General features: G+C 44.8%; 1 protein-coding gene across 5 annotated transcripts in view; it reads left to right on the top strand.

Annotated features, from left to right (window-relative positions):
• Positions 1–18,594, top strand: part of STAB1 (stabilin 1) — a 127,254-nt gene that overhangs the window by 72,320 nt on the left and 36,340 nt on the right. For all 5 annotated transcript variants that reach the window (XM_048491299.1, XM_048491296.1, XM_048491298.1 and 2 more), the window contains 9 exons: positions 1,799–1,891; positions 2,186–2,381; positions 3,256–3,351; positions 4,882–4,927; positions 6,134–6,213; positions 10,477–10,602; positions 14,340–14,413; positions 16,693–16,767; positions 18,042–18,158. In XM_048491299.1, coding sequence (XP_048347256.1) covers positions 1,799–1,891; positions 2,186–2,381; positions 3,256–3,351; positions 4,882–4,927; positions 6,134–6,213; positions 10,477–10,602; positions 14,340–14,413; positions 16,693–16,767; positions 18,042–18,158 — 903 coding nt within the window. The remainder of the gene's footprint in view (positions 1–1,798; positions 1,892–2,185; positions 2,382–3,255; positions 3,352–4,881; positions 4,928–6,133; positions 6,214–10,476; positions 10,603–14,339; positions 14,414–16,692; positions 16,768–18,041; positions 18,159–18,594) is intronic.

Raw genomic sequence — 18,594 nt, 5'->3', positions numbered from 1 at the left:
CATTGTTCTTAATATAAGGGTCAGTATTGGGGCAATTCCCCATGGTCAAAAAAGTGTGTGATACTCGATAAAAATCCCGGTTTGGGCGAGGAGTCCCCACGGTTTCAGTGCCCAACTTGACTCCATCCCCACCTTAGCGCGTGCTCTCCCCCTCATCCCGCGTTTTTCAAAAACCGACAAGAAGGTACACCTTCTTGAAAAACGTGGGCTGAGGCCATATCAGTGGGGAGGCAGCAGAAAAACAATACGGTTCCTTTTTCCCGCCCTAGGAGGCATGCATCAATCAGAGCACAGTAGGCTGGGCACAGAGCATGCAAAGGGGTTTTGTTTGTTTGTTTGTTTCATGCTGGTTGTGGCTTCATAGGCATGAACCTACAAAGAGAAGGAGAGCAAGTGATGAGTGTGTGTACCAATGAAGCTGCACAGTCAGAAAGTTAAAAAACAGAACTTTCTATGTTCCTACGAAGCTTTGCAGTCAGAAATTGAAAAAAAAATTTCCTCAAGCAGAGGGGAGGGGCCCCGGGGTCGTGTTTCCGCCCCAACAGAACAGCCAATCAGGAAGAGCCGCAGAGCAGATTGCGGGCTCATGGAAATAGTTATTGTTTTTGATCCTGGGATTAACTCAACTCAACAAACCTTTATTAGGCATTAAAAAGGAAAAGGAAAAAAAGAAAAGGGAAAAGACCAGACATTAACAAATCAAATCATATCAAGTTATTTCCTATGCCAGAAGAACCAATACAAATTATTCCAATGTGTCTAGAAGAAATTTGGCTACAGAGGTTACAATCAAAGGGGAAGAATTATTTATTAAGAATATGACCTTCCCAGGTACTGAGTATTCATTGAACTTTGCAGGAACAAAGAGAAAAGATTAGTCCTAAGCTTCTCATATTTAGAACAATAAAGCAGAATATGTTCCATAAATTGGACCTCAAGTATACAGTGGGGGCATTTTCGGTCTTGTTGGGCAGTTGTTGGGCAGTTACAACATGCCCTGGTAATTGCCCACCTCTGGTTAGGGTCAGAAAGTAGGATCAAATAATCTGCTATCTGACTAATTTTAAATTTGATGTTGTAGTGGAGGAGGGCATCCTGGGATTTACTTTGACCCCCTCAACAGATGCACACTGCAGTGGGGAGGCAAAGACTGGGATGAAAAGGTGCTGTATCTTATGGAACCGGGGGGAACAAGGTTTATTTTCCCAGTGGGGATTCACCCTTGGTTAGTAGCAATCCTATTTTCTTTGAGTCTGTATGCCCATTGTCGTATTACTTTGAGTCACTGCTTAATTCTTAAGAAGGAAGCATATTGGATTGCATCTGAAGAGGCCCTTCTGTGAAGTGAGAGGCTGTGCAGTGAGAGGAGCAACAGTGGTGTAGGAGGTTAAGAGCTTGTGTATCTAATCTGGAGGAACCGGGTTTGATTCCCAGCTGTGCCGCCTGAGCTGTGGAGGCTTATCTGGGGAATTCAGATTAGCCTGTACACTCCCACACACGCCAGCTGGGTGACCTTGGGGTAGTCATAGCTTCTTGGAGCTCTCTCAGCCCCACCTACCTCACAGGGTGTTTGTTGTGAGGGGGGAAGGACAAGGAGATTTTAAGCCTCTTTGAGTCTCCTGCAGGAGAGAAAGGGGGGATATAAATCCAAACTCTTCTTCTTCTTCTACATAGCTCTCTCACATAGCAGAAAGGAATTTTTGGATCCAACCCAATGATTCTTTAACAAACTTGTATATTCTTAGAATAGATCATTTACTTATGATCTGAATGGGCAGAATTTTGTTTTGATCAACAGGAATCAATGCCAGAAAACCTCCCTCACTGTGAATATAAGTCTGGAAAGGATAGATTAGTTGGCTGTCATTTCACCTGCATGAAGGTTTCCTTAGTAAGTAAGACTTACTGTTTACCTATATAAATGTATTTTTCCTTTCTAGGGTGGCTTGTTATTGTTGTGTTTATATATTTTAAGCATCCTGCATTGTTCCTCGGTGAGGGGAGGCTGCATATTTACATAATAAAATTATATATATACATGTGCCAGCAGTATATAAAATCATCCCGCTTCAGTCCTACTGATTTTATTATGACTTGTACAAAAATGCTTCAGTCATTTATTAATCTGTACAGAGTTTTTTCTAGTATCAGGAGTTTAACTCTGATCTGTTGTTCATATCCAAAGGTCTCAGTCTGCTGTGAAGGCTACTTTGGCCAAATGTGTGAAATGTGTCCAGGAAAACCTGGCAATTGGTGTTCTGGAAATGGGATATGCCAAGATGGCATATCTGGCAGTGGAGAATGCCAATGTCATGAAGGTTTCTATGGTACAGCTTGTGAAATGTGTCAGCCGGGAAGATATGGAGCAAGCTGTAAAGCAGGTGACTGGTTTCTGAAGCCTTGATACTTTAGGTGGGGAACTATTTATTTCAGATTGTTCTACAAGCTCTGTGGCTTTGGAGCTGTTCTAACTTCCAGCATCTGATACTTTTTGGTTGCTTCTATGCTCTGCCTTGACTTCCAGGCTGGACCACATATTTCTTTGGAGTTTCCAGATGACATCATGAGATCATCCTCTTTCTAGTCCCTGCCCCGTCCTCAATGCTGTCTTTACCAAGCCTGCTTAGATATTATCTTAAATAAAAAATGCAGTCCATGCATGTTAGCTTGCCACTTGAAAAGGAAAGGTGGGACATTCTGCCAGTGTCCCATCTCAGTCATTTTCCTTCAGTCAGGCCTTAGCAGATGCCATTTTCCCAACATGGTTTTTTTCTTCTGTGACACTGGGAGGATTTTTTAGGGTTCTTTGAAAATACAGTAAGTGCTGCAGTTCTGTACTGTTATTATAGTCTATCTTTATTAATAGAATCATTACAATACTGCCCTATCTAAAGAAAAGAACAACAAAGAAAGAGGTAGAAAACAGCCACTATGGCTGTGATGACTATGCCTCTGACAGCCAATATGAAGTTGCTGCTGAATATGCGTGGGAGGGAAAAGTTGTGGGGGGGGGGGGGGGGGGGGGGAGGAGATGAAGGGAATTGTGCAGTAAACTGCCAAGTGTGGAAAGTTCTGGTGCCAGTGCAGATACTTTGCAGTGGTGATGGAATCAACTAAAAAACCCTTACTGTATAGGACCGAAGAAAAGTCACATGCCTAGTAATAAGTGCTGAGAAAATTTTACAGAATCAAATATGATTTAGTACTAATCTGATGTACATATTCCTTGATAGAGACTTGATGTTTTCTCCATAGAGTGCAACTGCAAGAACGGTACTTGCAATGATGGGCTTCTGGGAGATGGGAGCTGTCTATGTAACCCAGGCTGGAAGGGGATCAACTGTGACAAAAGTAAGTGAAGAAAAGACATATGAATGTATGCAGACTGTTTTTGGAGACAGCAAGCCATGATGTTACCAATAGAAACAAATTGAATGACATTTCAAAACTCGTGACAAAGTGTCTTTGTTATGGAGCAAAATCTCCTCATGTAAACCTAAGCACCATACTGTCAATGCAGTTTAAAGCAGAGTTGCATCCCTTCTACTGCCATTGACTTCAATGAAATTAGAGGGGTGTAACTCTGTTTAGGATTGCACTGTAAATGTGAGCATTGAGACTAGGCTTAGCGATTCAGTAAACCCAAATCAGAATAATACAGTGGAACCTCGGTTTTCATTGGCAATTCGTCCGGGAAACCTTGGTGAAAACTGAAACTGAAGCTCCTGTTGGCAAGCAATGGAGCAGCAGGGGGTCACCAATTTTCATCGTGAAATTAACGCATGCACACCAACAAAAACCAACAAAAACTGAGGTGCCGAACAAAAACCGAGGCAACTTTTCATTGAAAAAAACCAATGAAAATTGAAACCAACGAAAACCAATGGCAACGATAACCAAGGTTCCACTGTACTCGACTTTTTCGACTTGTATTTAGCCCAGATATTCAGCCAGGCTGAATACAAGCCAAACTGAATAGTGCTGAATGCTGAATAGATATTTGGCATTTGGGGATTTAAAGTTTAAAGGGAGCCTCAATAGTGGCTAGCCACCTTGAACTCCCTTTAAACTAATTTTTCTAGTATATTGTTAAAACTAAAGAATCCCCCCCAGAGAATCCCCCCCAATACTTACCTTACCATTGCTGTCTGTGTTGGGGGCTCTCTGGAAGGGGGGTCTGGGGCTGCAGCCTGAAGCCCAGCAGCAGTGGTGCTGCTTGAGCTGGCTCTGGCTGCAGTCTCTTTCTCTCCTTCCCTGGAACTCTGTTATTTTGTTATTTGTTTCCAGGTCAACAAATTGGAGAGAACTGAGTGTCTCAGCCAATGTTTGCCATGCATTTCTGCAGAAATCCAGCTAGCTAGGTCTTTGCAGAGTTTGCACCTTGAAGTACAGGGCACAGCAGGAGGGGGAAAATTTACTCTGGCTAATGAAGCGTGAGCATAATTGCTCAACACTGCTCCTTGGCTAATCAGGGAAGGGTTTTTTGTTCTTTGCTTTCTCAGTATTGGTGGTGCTACTTCCAACATGTGCTCCGCAATTTTCATTAGCGCTCTCTGATGCAGCACAGGGAAGTTGCTTTGGAAGTATGTAAAAAGTCTTGCTGTCCACATCGATCTTAATGTCTGGATTAAGGTCAATTTTTTAATTTTAATTGAAAAGGAAGGAATGAAAATGTCAAAACATTCACGTTACCCTCATGCTTTCTGGAGTTTTTTAGGCTGCTCATTAGTAGAAAGATTCATATTCAGCCAATATACTAAGTGCTAATAAACCATTCACATTGTAATGTCATAATGACAAGGTTTAAACAGGTTAGAAATGACTTGAGACTGAACTATATTATTTGATAAATGAATATGCTAACAAAACATTATTTTGCAGAAATTGAAACCGATCTCTGCAATGGCACTTGTGATGAAAATGCCAAGTAAGTATTGTTCTAGAGCAAAGTATAAAATATTCTCCTGACTATGTATCCATCGACCTGCATAATGAGTGTTTCAGACAGGAGGGCTTGACCTAGTATCCTGAAAGCCTTAACATCTACATTTTTAATTGCTCCATCATTTAAAATCATCTTGCAGCTTAATAAGTGAGTCTGCCTACTTCTGTATTAATTTATCTCTGAGAGAAGCCCTTTCATATATAAGACCTGTTCAATTTTAAATGCTACTTTCTCTTTTAAAAATGCATCTTCACTTTCTGAAAATGCAGTATCAAAATGTGTGGATTCTAGGGCCAGAGGCCAACCTATCAGTCCATGAAAAGGTACACAGGGGAAATTAGTCAGGAGTTGAGTCTAAAACAGCTTGGAAATATCTGTTATGAGGGGTTGGGATTCTACTACTATTTAGGAGAGAGGTGAGATATGTATGTTTTAACTAAATAAATGCCAGAAATTGAGACATATAAACCTACTAGTACCCTATGGGAGAGATGCTGATGTCCATCTGGTGCTGTTGTAAATCCTGCCTTTCTTGTAAGAGTCAAGGAATTTCACACAGGCAACAAGATGAAACAGCAATTTAAGACAATTTAACAGTTATAGCAGCATGCATAGGCAAAAATGTGGCCAGGTCCTTGCACCAATACTTTCTTAACAATGAGTTCACCCTCTACAGAAAGCTTTCTGTTAGATGCATTCTGAGGAGCAGGAAGCAAAGTTGTTCTTCTCCACCACTTTGGCAAGCCATTCCAAAGTTCTGAACCGACAACTGATAATGCCCCAGATCTGGTAGTTACCAAATGAACTCACCTGTGGATGAGATACATTGCAAGGAAGAAGTCATTTGAAGAGCACAATTTACATAAGATATTGGACATTACCAAGAAGAACAGCAAGCAGCAAGTGCAAATCACTTGTGTTTCTTGCTGCCTGCCCCCACGTTATTTGGCATCTAAAGCTCTTCTTATTATAATAACTACACACACACTCAGGAGAGGAAACCAGGGACAAGATTTCAGTCTGCTACACTTAAGTTGATACACCATAGAGATTTCACATGTTGGTGGTTGACTGCATTGAAGATCTTGTAATGGTGATTAGCTGCACAGGTTGTATTGCTTGAAACTGGACTGAAGTTATCCTTATGCTTCAGCTCATGCGAGCCTTGTACTCCTTTCTTAATTTCAGCTGCCTCAATGGATCTACTGCTTCATGGCCCTCTTGCATTTGTTCTGCAGGATACACCGGGAATGGAATCTATTGTACAGGTATCTTATATTTTCTTGCTTCAATTAGTAATTCAACATCATACTTTTTCTTGGGGCTGATTTGGGCATACATGTTCCTCATTTGATGGCTGCCATACCAAGCATGTAAATGAGCAATTACAGTTATGACACTATCAGTGGAACTTTTATGTCACACTCTATCATCTCAAACAAAATACTTTTCAGTGGATTCAGTGGCAGTTCATGATGTGTAGCAAAATCAAGAGTGAAACAGCATAAAAGGCATAAGTTAGGATGTTAAGCTGCATGAATGGGTCATGCTGCATAAACAGCATCCCCACCCCCCCCCCCCACCCCCACTGTGTGCCTCCCCCACTGTTGTGCCTCTGGGGTTTATTTGAAATCATAGGAGTCAGACTGGAGGGAACCACAGCAAGAAGGGGAATCATCCAAATTCTGCCTAATTTCGCAGAAGATTAGTATTCAAGTCACAGTCTTGCAATGGATCAAATTCCAAGGTGAAAATTAGATTGAACTGAAGGCTGCAGAGCATTAAAAGGCCGTGTCCTTCAACTAAAGACTTATAGCTTGGCTTAAAATAAAAGTGTACTGGTCTAGGGAATGTGTTGCTTAAATCACAGAATGTGGATGTAGGTATTAAACAGAATGTTCTTTTTTCTGTGCCTTCAGAAATATGTGATATTTCTGATATATTCTTACAAAAATCTTTGCAACCATCATTCATTTATTACTGATGCTCTCCGGCAAATACATTTTTACATAAAAACCAAAATACTGTAGGTAATGAAATTCAGAGGCAAATACATAAAGCATAAAGGAACCAAAAGAGACCAAAATAAACTCAGTGTGAGATTACTTTGCTGTGCTCCAGCACCTCCCAACCTTGGTTCATTTCTGGTGATGATTGCAATTATGCAAACAGCAGATATTTTGAGCCTTTGGTGCCAAGCTAATCAAATTATGATGCCAGCTGGACGTGCACCTCTTAAATAGTTCTAGTTATCAGCCTCTTCAGAATCCTTCTCAATACCAATCTAAGTAAACAAAATAGCTCTATTTTAATCATGCATACTTATTTTTCTGACAATGAAGTGCAGCTAATCATGAGCCAGATATTTGAAAGTAACAGGAAGAAGTAAATTATTTTTTTTAAGCATACATTCAATAGGGTTTAATGTTTTAAATAAAACAAAGTTCACAATGTAAGGACAGTTAACAATGTAAGGGCAACTTAATTGGTCAGCTTAATTAAACAGGGCCAAACGAAACTGTGAAGCCTCAAACCTGCTTTCTATCACAGTTTTCATTTTCAGATGTCTGTAACATAATTTTGCACTCAGTTTTACACATGCGGGCAGCCTAATCCAGATTGGGGGGGGGGGGGGACATCCATCACAGGAGACAGTGGAGAGTTCCACCGGTGCATGTGCCCCCTCCGCCAGTGCCAGGGATACATGCCAGTGGAGCAGAGGCGTTCCTCCCATAGGGCAAAGTGGGCAGTTGCCCTGGGCGCAGCCCTGTGGGGGGGCGCAAAAACTGCAGGTTCGTTTGTGGGATTTTTTGTATTTTCAGTGTTTTTCATTGGCCTGCAGAGGGCGCAGTTTTTAGGCTAGCAGCACCAAAATTTCAGGGATGTTTCGGGAGACTCTCCTGATGCTATCACCCAGGTTTTGTGAAGTTTGGTCCAGGGGTTCCAAAGCTATGAACTCCCAAAAGGGTGCCCCATCATCCATTGTTTCCAATGGGAGCTAACAGAAGATAGGGGCTACACCTTTGAGGGTCGATAACTTTGGACCCCCTGAACTAAACTCACCAAACCTGGGAGGTATCATCAGGAGAGTCTCTTACTGATAACACCCAGGTTTTGTGAAATTTGGTCCAGGGGGTCCAAAGCTATGGACTCCCAAAGGGGGTGCCCCATCATCCATTGTTTCCAATGGGAGCTAACAGAAGATGGGGGCTACACCTTTCAGGGTCCATAACTTTGGATCCCCTGAACCAAACTTTACCAAACCTGGGTGGTATCATAAGGAGAGTCTCCTAAATATACCCTGAAAATTTGGTGCTGCTAGCTTAACAATTGCACCCCTGACAGCAGGCACTTCCCAAATTTCCCCAGATTTTCCTTTTAAATCCCCCCGCCTTTGACATGGATTTAAGGGGAGAATCTGAGGACCCCAGTTTAAACATTGAAAGTGATGCTGTTTCAGGGTGGGGGAGAATCAACCCCAAAATAGCATCACTTTGAAACAATGAAAGTGATGCTGTTTCCCTCAATCGGGGGGACTGGATGCAACACCATAAAATGTTTTCATAGCAGTAATAAAACATTTTGAAAGCATTTTGGAAATGTTTTCAAAAATTTATTTCTGCTGTGTGGCATGGCTTATTGCTGTGTTCAGGTTTGTGAGTTGGGGCATGTTCTATAATGTGATGGTGACTTTGAAACAACCTGGTGTAAAAAATCATTGCTTGGTCACAGTGGGGGAGGGTGACTGCCCATGGGTGGCGCCAAACTCCAGTTTGCCTAGATACGCCACTGGGCGTAGCTACAAGGGGGGGTGCGCGTTGCATTGGGCACGTGCCTGGGGGGCATCAAACTCAGGTTTTGCCCAGGGCTCCAGTTTGCCTAGTTATGCCACTGCAGTGGAGGAACCAGAGGCACCAGCACGTGGCCACCCCTCATTCCTGCCTTGCCAAAAGCCAGCAGTCCCAGCCACAGTGGAGGCGCATTGGCATCTGGAATGGATGCTGGTATGTTGCCGGGTGGGGGGGGAGGGCAGAGTGTTTCCAGGGTCAGAGGAGATGTTAGTTGGCTTCCACCCCAGTTTTGTGGCCAGTTACACCACAGCCCCAGCCCTGGACTTATGCCACCTGTTTGGGTTTTGTGCATCCATTGGCCCCAATGGAGAGCTTTCTAGCTGTGGGGAGGGTTTTTGGCTTTTCCTCCCTTCCCATACCTCCAGAAAGATGCTGGACCACCTCCACAGTGCTGCCTCCAGCCGCTGCAGTGCAGTCCAAGAATTTGGATTGTGCTGTTAAACCTATAGAAACAACAAAGACTTAAGCATGGCTAAACGACTGCACACGTAAAAGTTATTGATGCACCAAGAATACAGATCATCTTAAATAACTATTGTAATAACACCATGGTGTCGGCTGGGCCAGGCAGGCCCTGAGTGGATTTAGGCCCACACAAACAGACCACCCCACCAAGACCGGGGCGAGGCCGGGAATACCAGCGCCCGGGAAGGGATAGGAGGGACGGCATCCGGGTTCCCCCCTTTGATACCCTGGAGGGGGACCTTGACAGTGTCATCATATTAAGGTTCATGATCATGCAACAGAACAGAAGTGCCAACTGTGTCCAATAATCAACATCAAGGTCACAGCCACTGTCTACTGCCTCCAAGGTGCTTACGTGGGCTATTCTATTAGTACTGTACTCGAGTTATCTTGCCATGTTTAAATGGACAGAAATCTGACAGAAAGAATAAAACTTTCATTAAAAAATAAAACTTTTTAGCCTCTGATCATTCCATCAGAGACTTCAGAGTAGTCATGCTCAAATAGCTGTATATTGGTTGATGTATGGAATATGAGGTGGCAGAACAGCATTTTTTTCCAGAAATTTGACTGTGTCCATTAAGCCTGAACAAGGATTGCTGTTTCTTCTCACTCTGAAAGGACTGGGAGTACAATAGCTTTTGCTCCTCTGACTTCCCCATGTGTCCTTATTATTGAATGTCCCTCTAATAGGTCTTGGATGTATATTCCACTATTTGATTTCTGTAGGTCTTAGTTAAGTAAGAAGTCCCACTAACACTGGATGAAGGAGTACACAGCCTATAAGTAATCTGTAAATAAAACATTAACCAGTCTTAATGATGCAACTGGAATGTCTTAACAATAATGATATTCACATCTGTTTCTGGGTTTCACCAGATTTTCCCCTTGAAAAAAATTAGCAGATCTAACCATTTCACTTTTTTGTATTTTTTAGAAGAAATAGCAGTTTTCTCTGATACTGGGCTTATTGATCTGTCTCCATTCTTTGAGTGCTGATCTTACAATGCACTTTGTTATTTGGTTCGACTACATGTCTCAATATTAATGGAAATATTTATTAAAAACACTCATATCTATAAATGAATAGACTCAGTGGCAATTTGACTGTATAAGCAAAGATCACCTTTGCCATATATCCAGCCATTCATGGAACGTATGTGCCATATCTGAGTGCCTTTGCATTTAAACTTAATTTTTTGTTTTGCAATACAGAAATTGATCCCTGTGCATTGGGTAATGGTGGCTGCTCTGTACATGCCATCTGTACTAAAGTTGCAGCTGGTCAAAGGATCTGCAGTTGTAAAGAAGGCTATGCTGGAGATGGAATCATATGCCGTGGTAAGCAGGTCATATGCATAAATCCATCATCATGTCACCCACGGAAGTCACCCATCCGTAGGTCCAACAGCATGAGGGCCCTGCTGCTACAGTCATCCCAAGATGTGGTCATCCCAACTGCTGCAATGAAAAGCCCTGAAGAAGGCCAAGGAAAAGCTGCCCAGACAGCTTTAATTCTAACTGGGAAGAGCAGATACTCGACAGCTGAGTGGACAGGCCCGCCAGCATGACTAGGGTAATGGGCCTGCGGCTGTCATGGGGATGCGGTATTAAGTGGCTTCACCTTTCAATAGCTCTTCTAGCGAGGAAAGAGTGACATGGGTCAGCTATGCCCAGTGCCTTGCAGTAAAAGGAAACGGCAGCTAGGTGCATGCGCAAGTTCTTGGAGGCCCAACCCTGACCCTGAAGGTGTGCCAGGTAGCAAAGAACAACCCCCGCTCTGAAGGGGGTGAAAACTTGAGGGGCAGAGGGGGCCAAGAAGACCAGGAAGGCAGACACAGCCTGTTGGTATGCCTGCTGCATTGCGAGAGCCAGGGCCCCTCCCTCTGGATGATCAGGTGGTACCAAGGACCAAGAAAGTGAGGTCCAGCAGTTAACCATAGCCCTCCTAGCTACTGGGCCATCATTGTGCACACCACCGCCCCTTGAAAAATATGCTGAAACCCAGACTACAAGAAGGAGGAGGAGGAGGAGGGTTTATATCCCCCCTTTCTCTCCTGTAAGGAAACTCAAAGGGGCTTACAAATTCCTTTCCCTTTTTTGCTCACAACAAACACCCTGTGAGGTGAGTTGGGCTGAGAGAGCTCTGAAGAACTGTGACTAGCCCAAGGTCATGGCGATGTGTTGGAGTGCACAAGCTAATCTAGTTCACCAGATAAGCTTCCGCAGCTCAAGTGGCAGAGCGGGGAATCAAACCCAGTTCTCCAGATTAGAGTGCACCTGCTCTCAACCACTATGCCACTTTGCTGTCAAAGGCGTCAGAGTGCACCTGGAAGGCCTCCTCAGAGTTTAGCGGCATCTGCCAAAGCAAGACACCATGGTAATGGTTGAGGAATTCCAGCCACACAACCAAATCCAACTTCAAACCCTTGCCCAATCTGATGAAATAGTGTGGGGAGGAGACCCCTGAGGGGGCCCTGAGGAGCCCAGAATGCATGCCCAGGTGCCACCACCCTGACAGCAAAGTTAAGGTGTCCGAGGACCACCTGCAACTCCCAAAGAGTGCATTTTCTCTTGCCCAAGAGGTCCTGGAGGAGCGAACGTAGGGTATCAACTTCGCTTGGCAGGCAAGAAGTGACTGAATGGTGTCTAACAAAACACCCAGGTAAACCAGTTACGTGGTGGGGCCCACTATCTTTTCACAATAAAAAGGACAATCTATCTGATCAACATCTGCATAACTGTTATGCAGATGTTGATCAGATAGATTGTCCTTTTTATTGTGAGTTTTCTGCCCACCATCTTTTCCCCTGCCAGTTCTTTGGCAAGGGTCTGGAAGGCAGCCAACCTGGTATGGCAGGCGCCAGACCCCGCTGGGCCCATGAAAAGGAAATCATCCAGACAGTCTGTGACATGGGGGCTGGCCTTGTGCCATTTTACTACCAATTCAAGGAAGGAACTGAATGCCTCAAAGGCAGCCCAGGCAGCTGAGCAGCCCATGAGCATAGCTTCATTCACATACCATAGACCCTGGAACTTAAAGCCTAATAGGCAGAAATCATCTGGATGAATGGTCAGAGGGCGGAAGGCTGACTGAGTGTCACACTTTGCCAGGAGATCTCGCCGCTGTCTGAAGGACCCTTCCTCACACGTAGGCCAGTGTCCTTTCCCCCTTGCTGTGGAGCGCTCTCTTGATTTTTGCTCGGGGGTGGGGGTCCCTCATGCCGAGCTGGGCCATGCACTGTGAGACCTGCACGAGAGTCCTAGCAATGCCCTGGAACAGGATATTGTTAGCATTGTCTATAAAGGAATATGGTGCTGCCCTGTTGATGGTGGATGTGCATGAGGAAGCAGGCCAACCTGCCCCATGGGGTGCAGAAATGGCTCCAGCTGTGAACCCCCCATCAGGAGGGGAGTGAAGGCTGGAACCCTCCCCAGCTGTTCATCCCCTTCTTGTTGGCACATGAGCCATGGCGTGCCAGGTAGGGGCTGCCCCAAGCATGCTGACACATCCATCTGCCCCACCACTTGCTCCATTGCAAGGGGGCCCAAAGCCTGCCCCCCAGTGGTGCTTGAGGTGGGGCCTGTTGCTCCCCAGATACTGCTGGAAAGGCCCCCAATTGTTAGCTTGGTTGCTGGAGGCCTTTCTAGACACCAGGCGCCTGGGGCCCAAGCATCTTGGAGCTGGCTGATGGTAGCCGACTGATTCTATCCCCCCAAATCTCTGACCGGTGGCTGCTCACAGAGGTACTGCTGGGGCCCAGAGGCCCTGGAAACCTTGGCTGGTGCCCCTCACCCCTGACCTGGGAGACCCTCTTCTTCCTGCCATGGACTTCCACCGTGGGGGCCTGTGCAGAATGCCCCTTGAATGCCAAGGGCTTGGTCTTGCTTCAAGCTGGGCGGGCTCCCGTCCCCACTAGATGTTAGAGAGGACCCCGAGACTATGTGCGGCACAACCCTCACTGGGTGATCTATGCTTCTGCCATCCTTGGTGCCTACTTGCCCCTACTCTTAAGGAGCCTGGTGCTACCTGCCGCCCAGAAGGGCACTCGCCTGGGTTGCCCCTACTGCCCCTACTGTTCCCTCCTGCCATTGGCACTCCTTTCTCCTTCTGGGGCTTCTTTGCTCTTTTCCCTGATATCTCCTGCCCAAACTCCAAAAAGGAAAAAAGGGGGATCCCTCTTACTGCTGGACCTACTGCAGCAGGCCTCTTGTTGTCCTCCCTTGCCTGCCGCTCAAGGTTGCACTGCGATCCACTAGGCACAATCCACCAATTACCAATTGTTCATTGCTGCAAGTCTGCTGCTGCTATCTTGCTCAATTCAGGCCTCCTTCCATTGCCTAGAGACACTAAGCTAAAAAGCCATTTTCCTGCTTCTCACGTGGCCTATAAACAGCTGCCAGAGGCCTCGAGGAAGAGAGAAAAGAAACCGTTGTAGTTCGAGCAGAAGAGAGGCACAGGAAGGCCCGGCCTGCCCTTAAAAGGCCATGGCCCCACCCCCTCCACCTACATCACGTGCTCACACCGGCAGCGGAATGGCCATGGCTGCTGGGCTGGACGCCGGCACTGAGCCCATCCATCTCCCTGCCTGCTCCCAGGCAGCAATGCTGGCCAAGGCAATTCTCAGCCGTGCTTTATAGACAGAACAAGGTTTTGGGTTTACTTATACATAATATATAGACATGCATATTAAGTTCAGCAATAACTTCTATGCTTCTGTGACCTCATTTGTCTTGAAGAATACTATGTACACTGATGAAAATTATTGAAACAGGATAGAACCAGCAGCCTGTTTGTGAATTGTTTTGGATTGCTTTGGATAAAACTAATTAATGGCATGAACAGGCTAGAGGACCATGATTGTACTACAAAAACTCAGAAAAACTCAGGAAAGAAAGCCTCTCATTTCTGCAGTACTTTCACAAGCCAGCTACCAGTAATCTTTATTACATGGGACTCCTTGTTTTGTTTACACTGTATGTCCATCATTTGTAGGGTTGCTTATTATGGCAATCATTGGAAATGACCTGAAATAATTTTGCTCCATGTTGATAATATGCATCTCTCCTACACACAGAAATTGATCTGTGCCTAGAAAACCAAGGAGGTTGCCATCCCTATGCAGAATGTGTTAAAACAGGTCCCGGTCAGGTAAGTGTCGTCTCATTTTCACAGTATCTGGGGTTCGCTGTTGCTATTGACTCCCTTCCCCTCTCCTGAGCTGGATGTGTATGAGAGTATGTGTGTTGTGTGGTAGCAGTGGGTGAGGCACAGAGAGTGAAAGTTACCTGCGTGCGGGGGGGAAACCCCCCCTTTCGTCTCACATGGCAAAGTGTGTATGTATTTCACTTCCACTCATATTACCTACCAGTATAACCTATTTACTGTTTTCACTGCTCATCTCTGGCCATCTGCGCGAACATTCTAAGGGTGACAGTTTCACAGCTAGCTTCATGGCCTGGTGTGCCAGGAAAAATACATTTTACTTGGCTCAGGTATGGACTTTCTGTGATTTGAAGGTTCGATTACCTGCCCGCAACAGGGAGGAGCGTCCTGTGAAAATTTGGGGGCGATCCGTCCAGCAGCTTCTGAGGGAGACCATCAGGGACAAACACAAGTTTAGATTTTTATATATAGAGATATTGATTGATTTTAAATAATAACATAAGTAAGGAGAGAAACCAAAAACTGTTTACAATTGTTAACATATTACAAACATATCTAATTGTCTATCTCTCTCAACCCCCTCAAACTAAAACATCCTATATTGCCTCCCTCCTTCCCATATTTCCCTCCCTCCCTACTTTCTACTTCTCCTTCAGATTCCTATAACTACTTTATTTATTCCACTTGAAAGAAAACTAACAGAGGGAGAGATCCAAAATCCTTAACCTAAAAGAGTAGTTTAAACTCCCCTCTTTCCAATATAAATTTCCAATAAAAAAAGAAAATGAAAAATCTTTACCTATAATATTTTCCCAACCTTTATACCAATGAACAAAAAAATTAGAATTACTATATATTGTATTATTTCATTCAGTTCATACACACGTGTGGGGGGTGTCATGGGGGCAGGGGGCCGCAGGGGGCCCTGGGGGGCGATTTTGCATCCCCCACTTGATGAGATTTGTTGTACCCAGGGACAGAGATTATCCCTTTGTCCCTAGTGGAGTTAATCATTAATAACCGGTTCTCCGAACTGAGAAAATTTTAGTAACCGGTTCTACCGAATAGGTGTGAATAGGCTGCATCCCACCTCTGTATGTGGGTCTAATGGGGAAGTGAATATTGAGGGGGCAATTAAAGAAGAAATTAATTGGGAGGAGAAGATCTTGATTGTAAATGAACTTTGGGGAAGGAGCTGTGTGTAAGTCTCTCTGCACCAGCGTCTGTTTCACTTTACAGGGCACTGTGGTGGTCTGGAACTGGTAACCCTTCCCTGTGAAGCTTCAAACCTTCCCCTTTGGATTGCATAGTTATACATTCCTGCATCTAGACCAAGCATTCTGCTCCCAACATTGGTCAGCCAAATGCCTTTAAGAAACCAACAAGCAGGGCAGCATTCCCCTCCATTTATCTCTAGTAGTTGTTATACTGCCTTTGAAGATGGCTATTCTAGTCAGTTTGAGGGGCTTGTGGGAACAAAACTGGAATAAAACAGTTAGCCATTGATGGTTTTTTCCTTGATGTTTTTGTCCAATCTCCTTTTTAAAGCTTTCTAACCTAGCAGTTGTTACCACAACCCACAGGACTGAATGCCACATGAGAAGGAGACAGACAGACGAAGGACCACTATAAGCAAACGAAGTCTACAGACCAACTTTGAGAGAGAGAGATTGGGACAGCATGACCTTCTCCCCCATGCCATTTTCCCAACCTGAAATTACCCAGGTGGAAGTTCTGTTTTGCCCTGTTCAGGCTATGTGTGCTCTGATGAGCTTGCCAGTACATAAACCCAGCAGGGCAAATAGTACTTGCTCAGGACTCTTTTCAGTCAGGAAAACGGTAAAGTGAAGAAGACTTAAGGCCCCCTCTTTGTTCTGTGCTCCTGATGCAAATTGGACCCATGAATACCTGGGAATTGAGTTCCATGCATGGATTTTCCAGAAAATACTGATTTTGTAAAGTGTGAATCGGCTTGAATTCTGTTAAAATTCTTTCAGAATAGTTATTTCCTTTCTGTATGAGCATAGTAGCACAGTGTGAAAGAACTGTGCTCATTCACAGTCTGTGCTGCATACACCTCACAGCGAGTAAGAGCATGCATATGGCGACAATGGACAGAGCAGGAGGGCATAAGATGTCTTAAGGTCCTCAAGACAAGGTCCCACAGTTTTTATTTTCAAGAATGGTAATGTATTCCTTTTCTCATCTGTCCCTTATGTGCAGGTTTGAATTTCAATTGCTGGCTGTTTTCTATTCTTATCTAGGTTGCTTGTAACTGTCTTCCCAACTACAGTGGGGATGGTGTTAAAGAATGTAAATTCATCGATCCTTGCTCTAAGGTTTGTCTGTACTAAGCTAGAATACTAACCAAAGGGCTAACACATTACCATTATTTGTATCCAAATTGTTGCCGAAATGATACAAGACTGTCTCTGAATTTTAGAATTAGCATATTTTCTTGACAGTTCTGATATGTGTTTTTCTTGAGGACTTTCTCAATATACATTTTATTTTTTAAATTATAATTATAGTGGAATTATATTACAGGATTTACAGCAACCTAGTGGTGTACTGCTAATGGGGACATAGGGTATCCCATGTCCCTGGGAGCACGCCATTACGTCCCCACACCCGGCCTCTCCTATGGCATGGTGACCCAGCTGGCAGCTCCTCCTGGGTCAGGGCACCGCTCGCCGGCTGAGCTGGTTGCTGCGGCCACAGGCCAGCTCCCCCTGGGAGGCCAGGAGCCGGCCTAACACCAGGGTGCCCACTCAAGCCCCCCCCCCCACCTCCCTGCAGGCCGACTTCTGCCTGGCAGGAACCGGCATGCAGGGAGGCTGGGGTGGGGCTCGGCCCGCCCGAGCTGCCTGCTCTCAAGCCTTGCCCTTGGCCTGCAGGACGGTCAGGGGGTGGGGCTTGGGAGCATTCCAGGCAGGTGCCGCAGTGGCAGGCTGGCCCTGGAGCCAGCCTGCCGCCACAGTACCCATTCGAGCCCCGCCCTCCCCCGACCTCCCTGCTGGCTCCTGTAAGTGGGGCGCAGGGAGGGGGCATGGGGAGGCGGTCATGCCCCCAGGCACAATTTAGCCCCAGCACACCATTGCAGCAACCATTTGTGAGCTTTCAACTCACAGGTATACTTCCTGGATATTTTTCTTGTTATGCCTTTCAGGGTATAGTTGAATTCCTGGTATAAGTTCTATGCAAAATGGAGACAACTGTTCACTTCCAAGCAGGAAATATAGTTTTGATATGAAAACAGGCTTGTGTGATCTCCCTGTTATTTCTATACCTGTGAAATATAGCACAGTGGCAACAGGACTTCCACATTGGAGGTATTTCTGCCTTTTCCCCACTTCAGTTCTCTGCAAATGGCTACTTGGTGCTGCCTGAACAACCAACCACTTTCTAGAAATGAAAAAAAATAGCCCTGAAATGACCACCATCACCTTAACAATGGGGGTGAATGGGGGAGGAATCTTTTTAAAAATGGCTACCTCGAATTTAGGCCTCTGGTCAGGAAATAATATTTTTTTTTATTTTAAACATTTTCAAACAATCTAAACAGTGGTTTACTCAACCAGCTAATGTGTATGTTCTTGATTTGTCCTGCTAGAGCAAAGAAGACTGCAGTCAACAGGGTTACTGCTTTAAGAACTCTATTAAGAATGAAATATGCATCTGCGTGATGGGTACTGGAGGTGTATCTTCATGCACACAAACATCATGGAAGGTAAAGGACATTATACTGGGATTGTCAGAATTTATTTTAACACAATCCATCCCAAGTCCCAGTGTTGACAACTGTTTAAAAGCTGAATATATATATATAAGAAAGGGGGATACTATCATTCCTGGACCACTGAGAGTTCTGTGTTGAAATGCTGATTGTATGCAAAATAGTTCAAAAGTTTCTGTAGTGAAAAAGTGATCAGGGTGACTTCCACATGTCTTTGGGACTTGACGTTGTTGAGAACACAGTAGATCTGAGGGAAAGCCACAGCACCCCATTTTGGCTTGCTGGATATTTCTAGACTGAGAATTTCTGGTCCACACTGCACTGTGACATCTGATTTTCACATTACAGTTTGATTACGGGAGCGTTTTCATAAACTAAGGCTGAAATTGCAGTGAGGAAAATATTCATGAGCTGAAAAAACGTCATCTAA

This window comes from Sphaerodactylus townsendi, linkage group LG03, assembly GCF_021028975.2.
Source record: "Sphaerodactylus townsendi isolate TG3544 linkage group LG03, MPM_Stown_v2.3, whole genome shotgun sequence".
In the NCBI taxonomy this organism is placed as follows: domain Eukaryota; kingdom Metazoa; phylum Chordata; class Lepidosauria; order Squamata; family Sphaerodactylidae; genus Sphaerodactylus; species Sphaerodactylus townsendi.
Note: the sequence above shows the minus strand (reverse complement) of the source record. Positions and strands in the feature narration are given on the sequence as shown.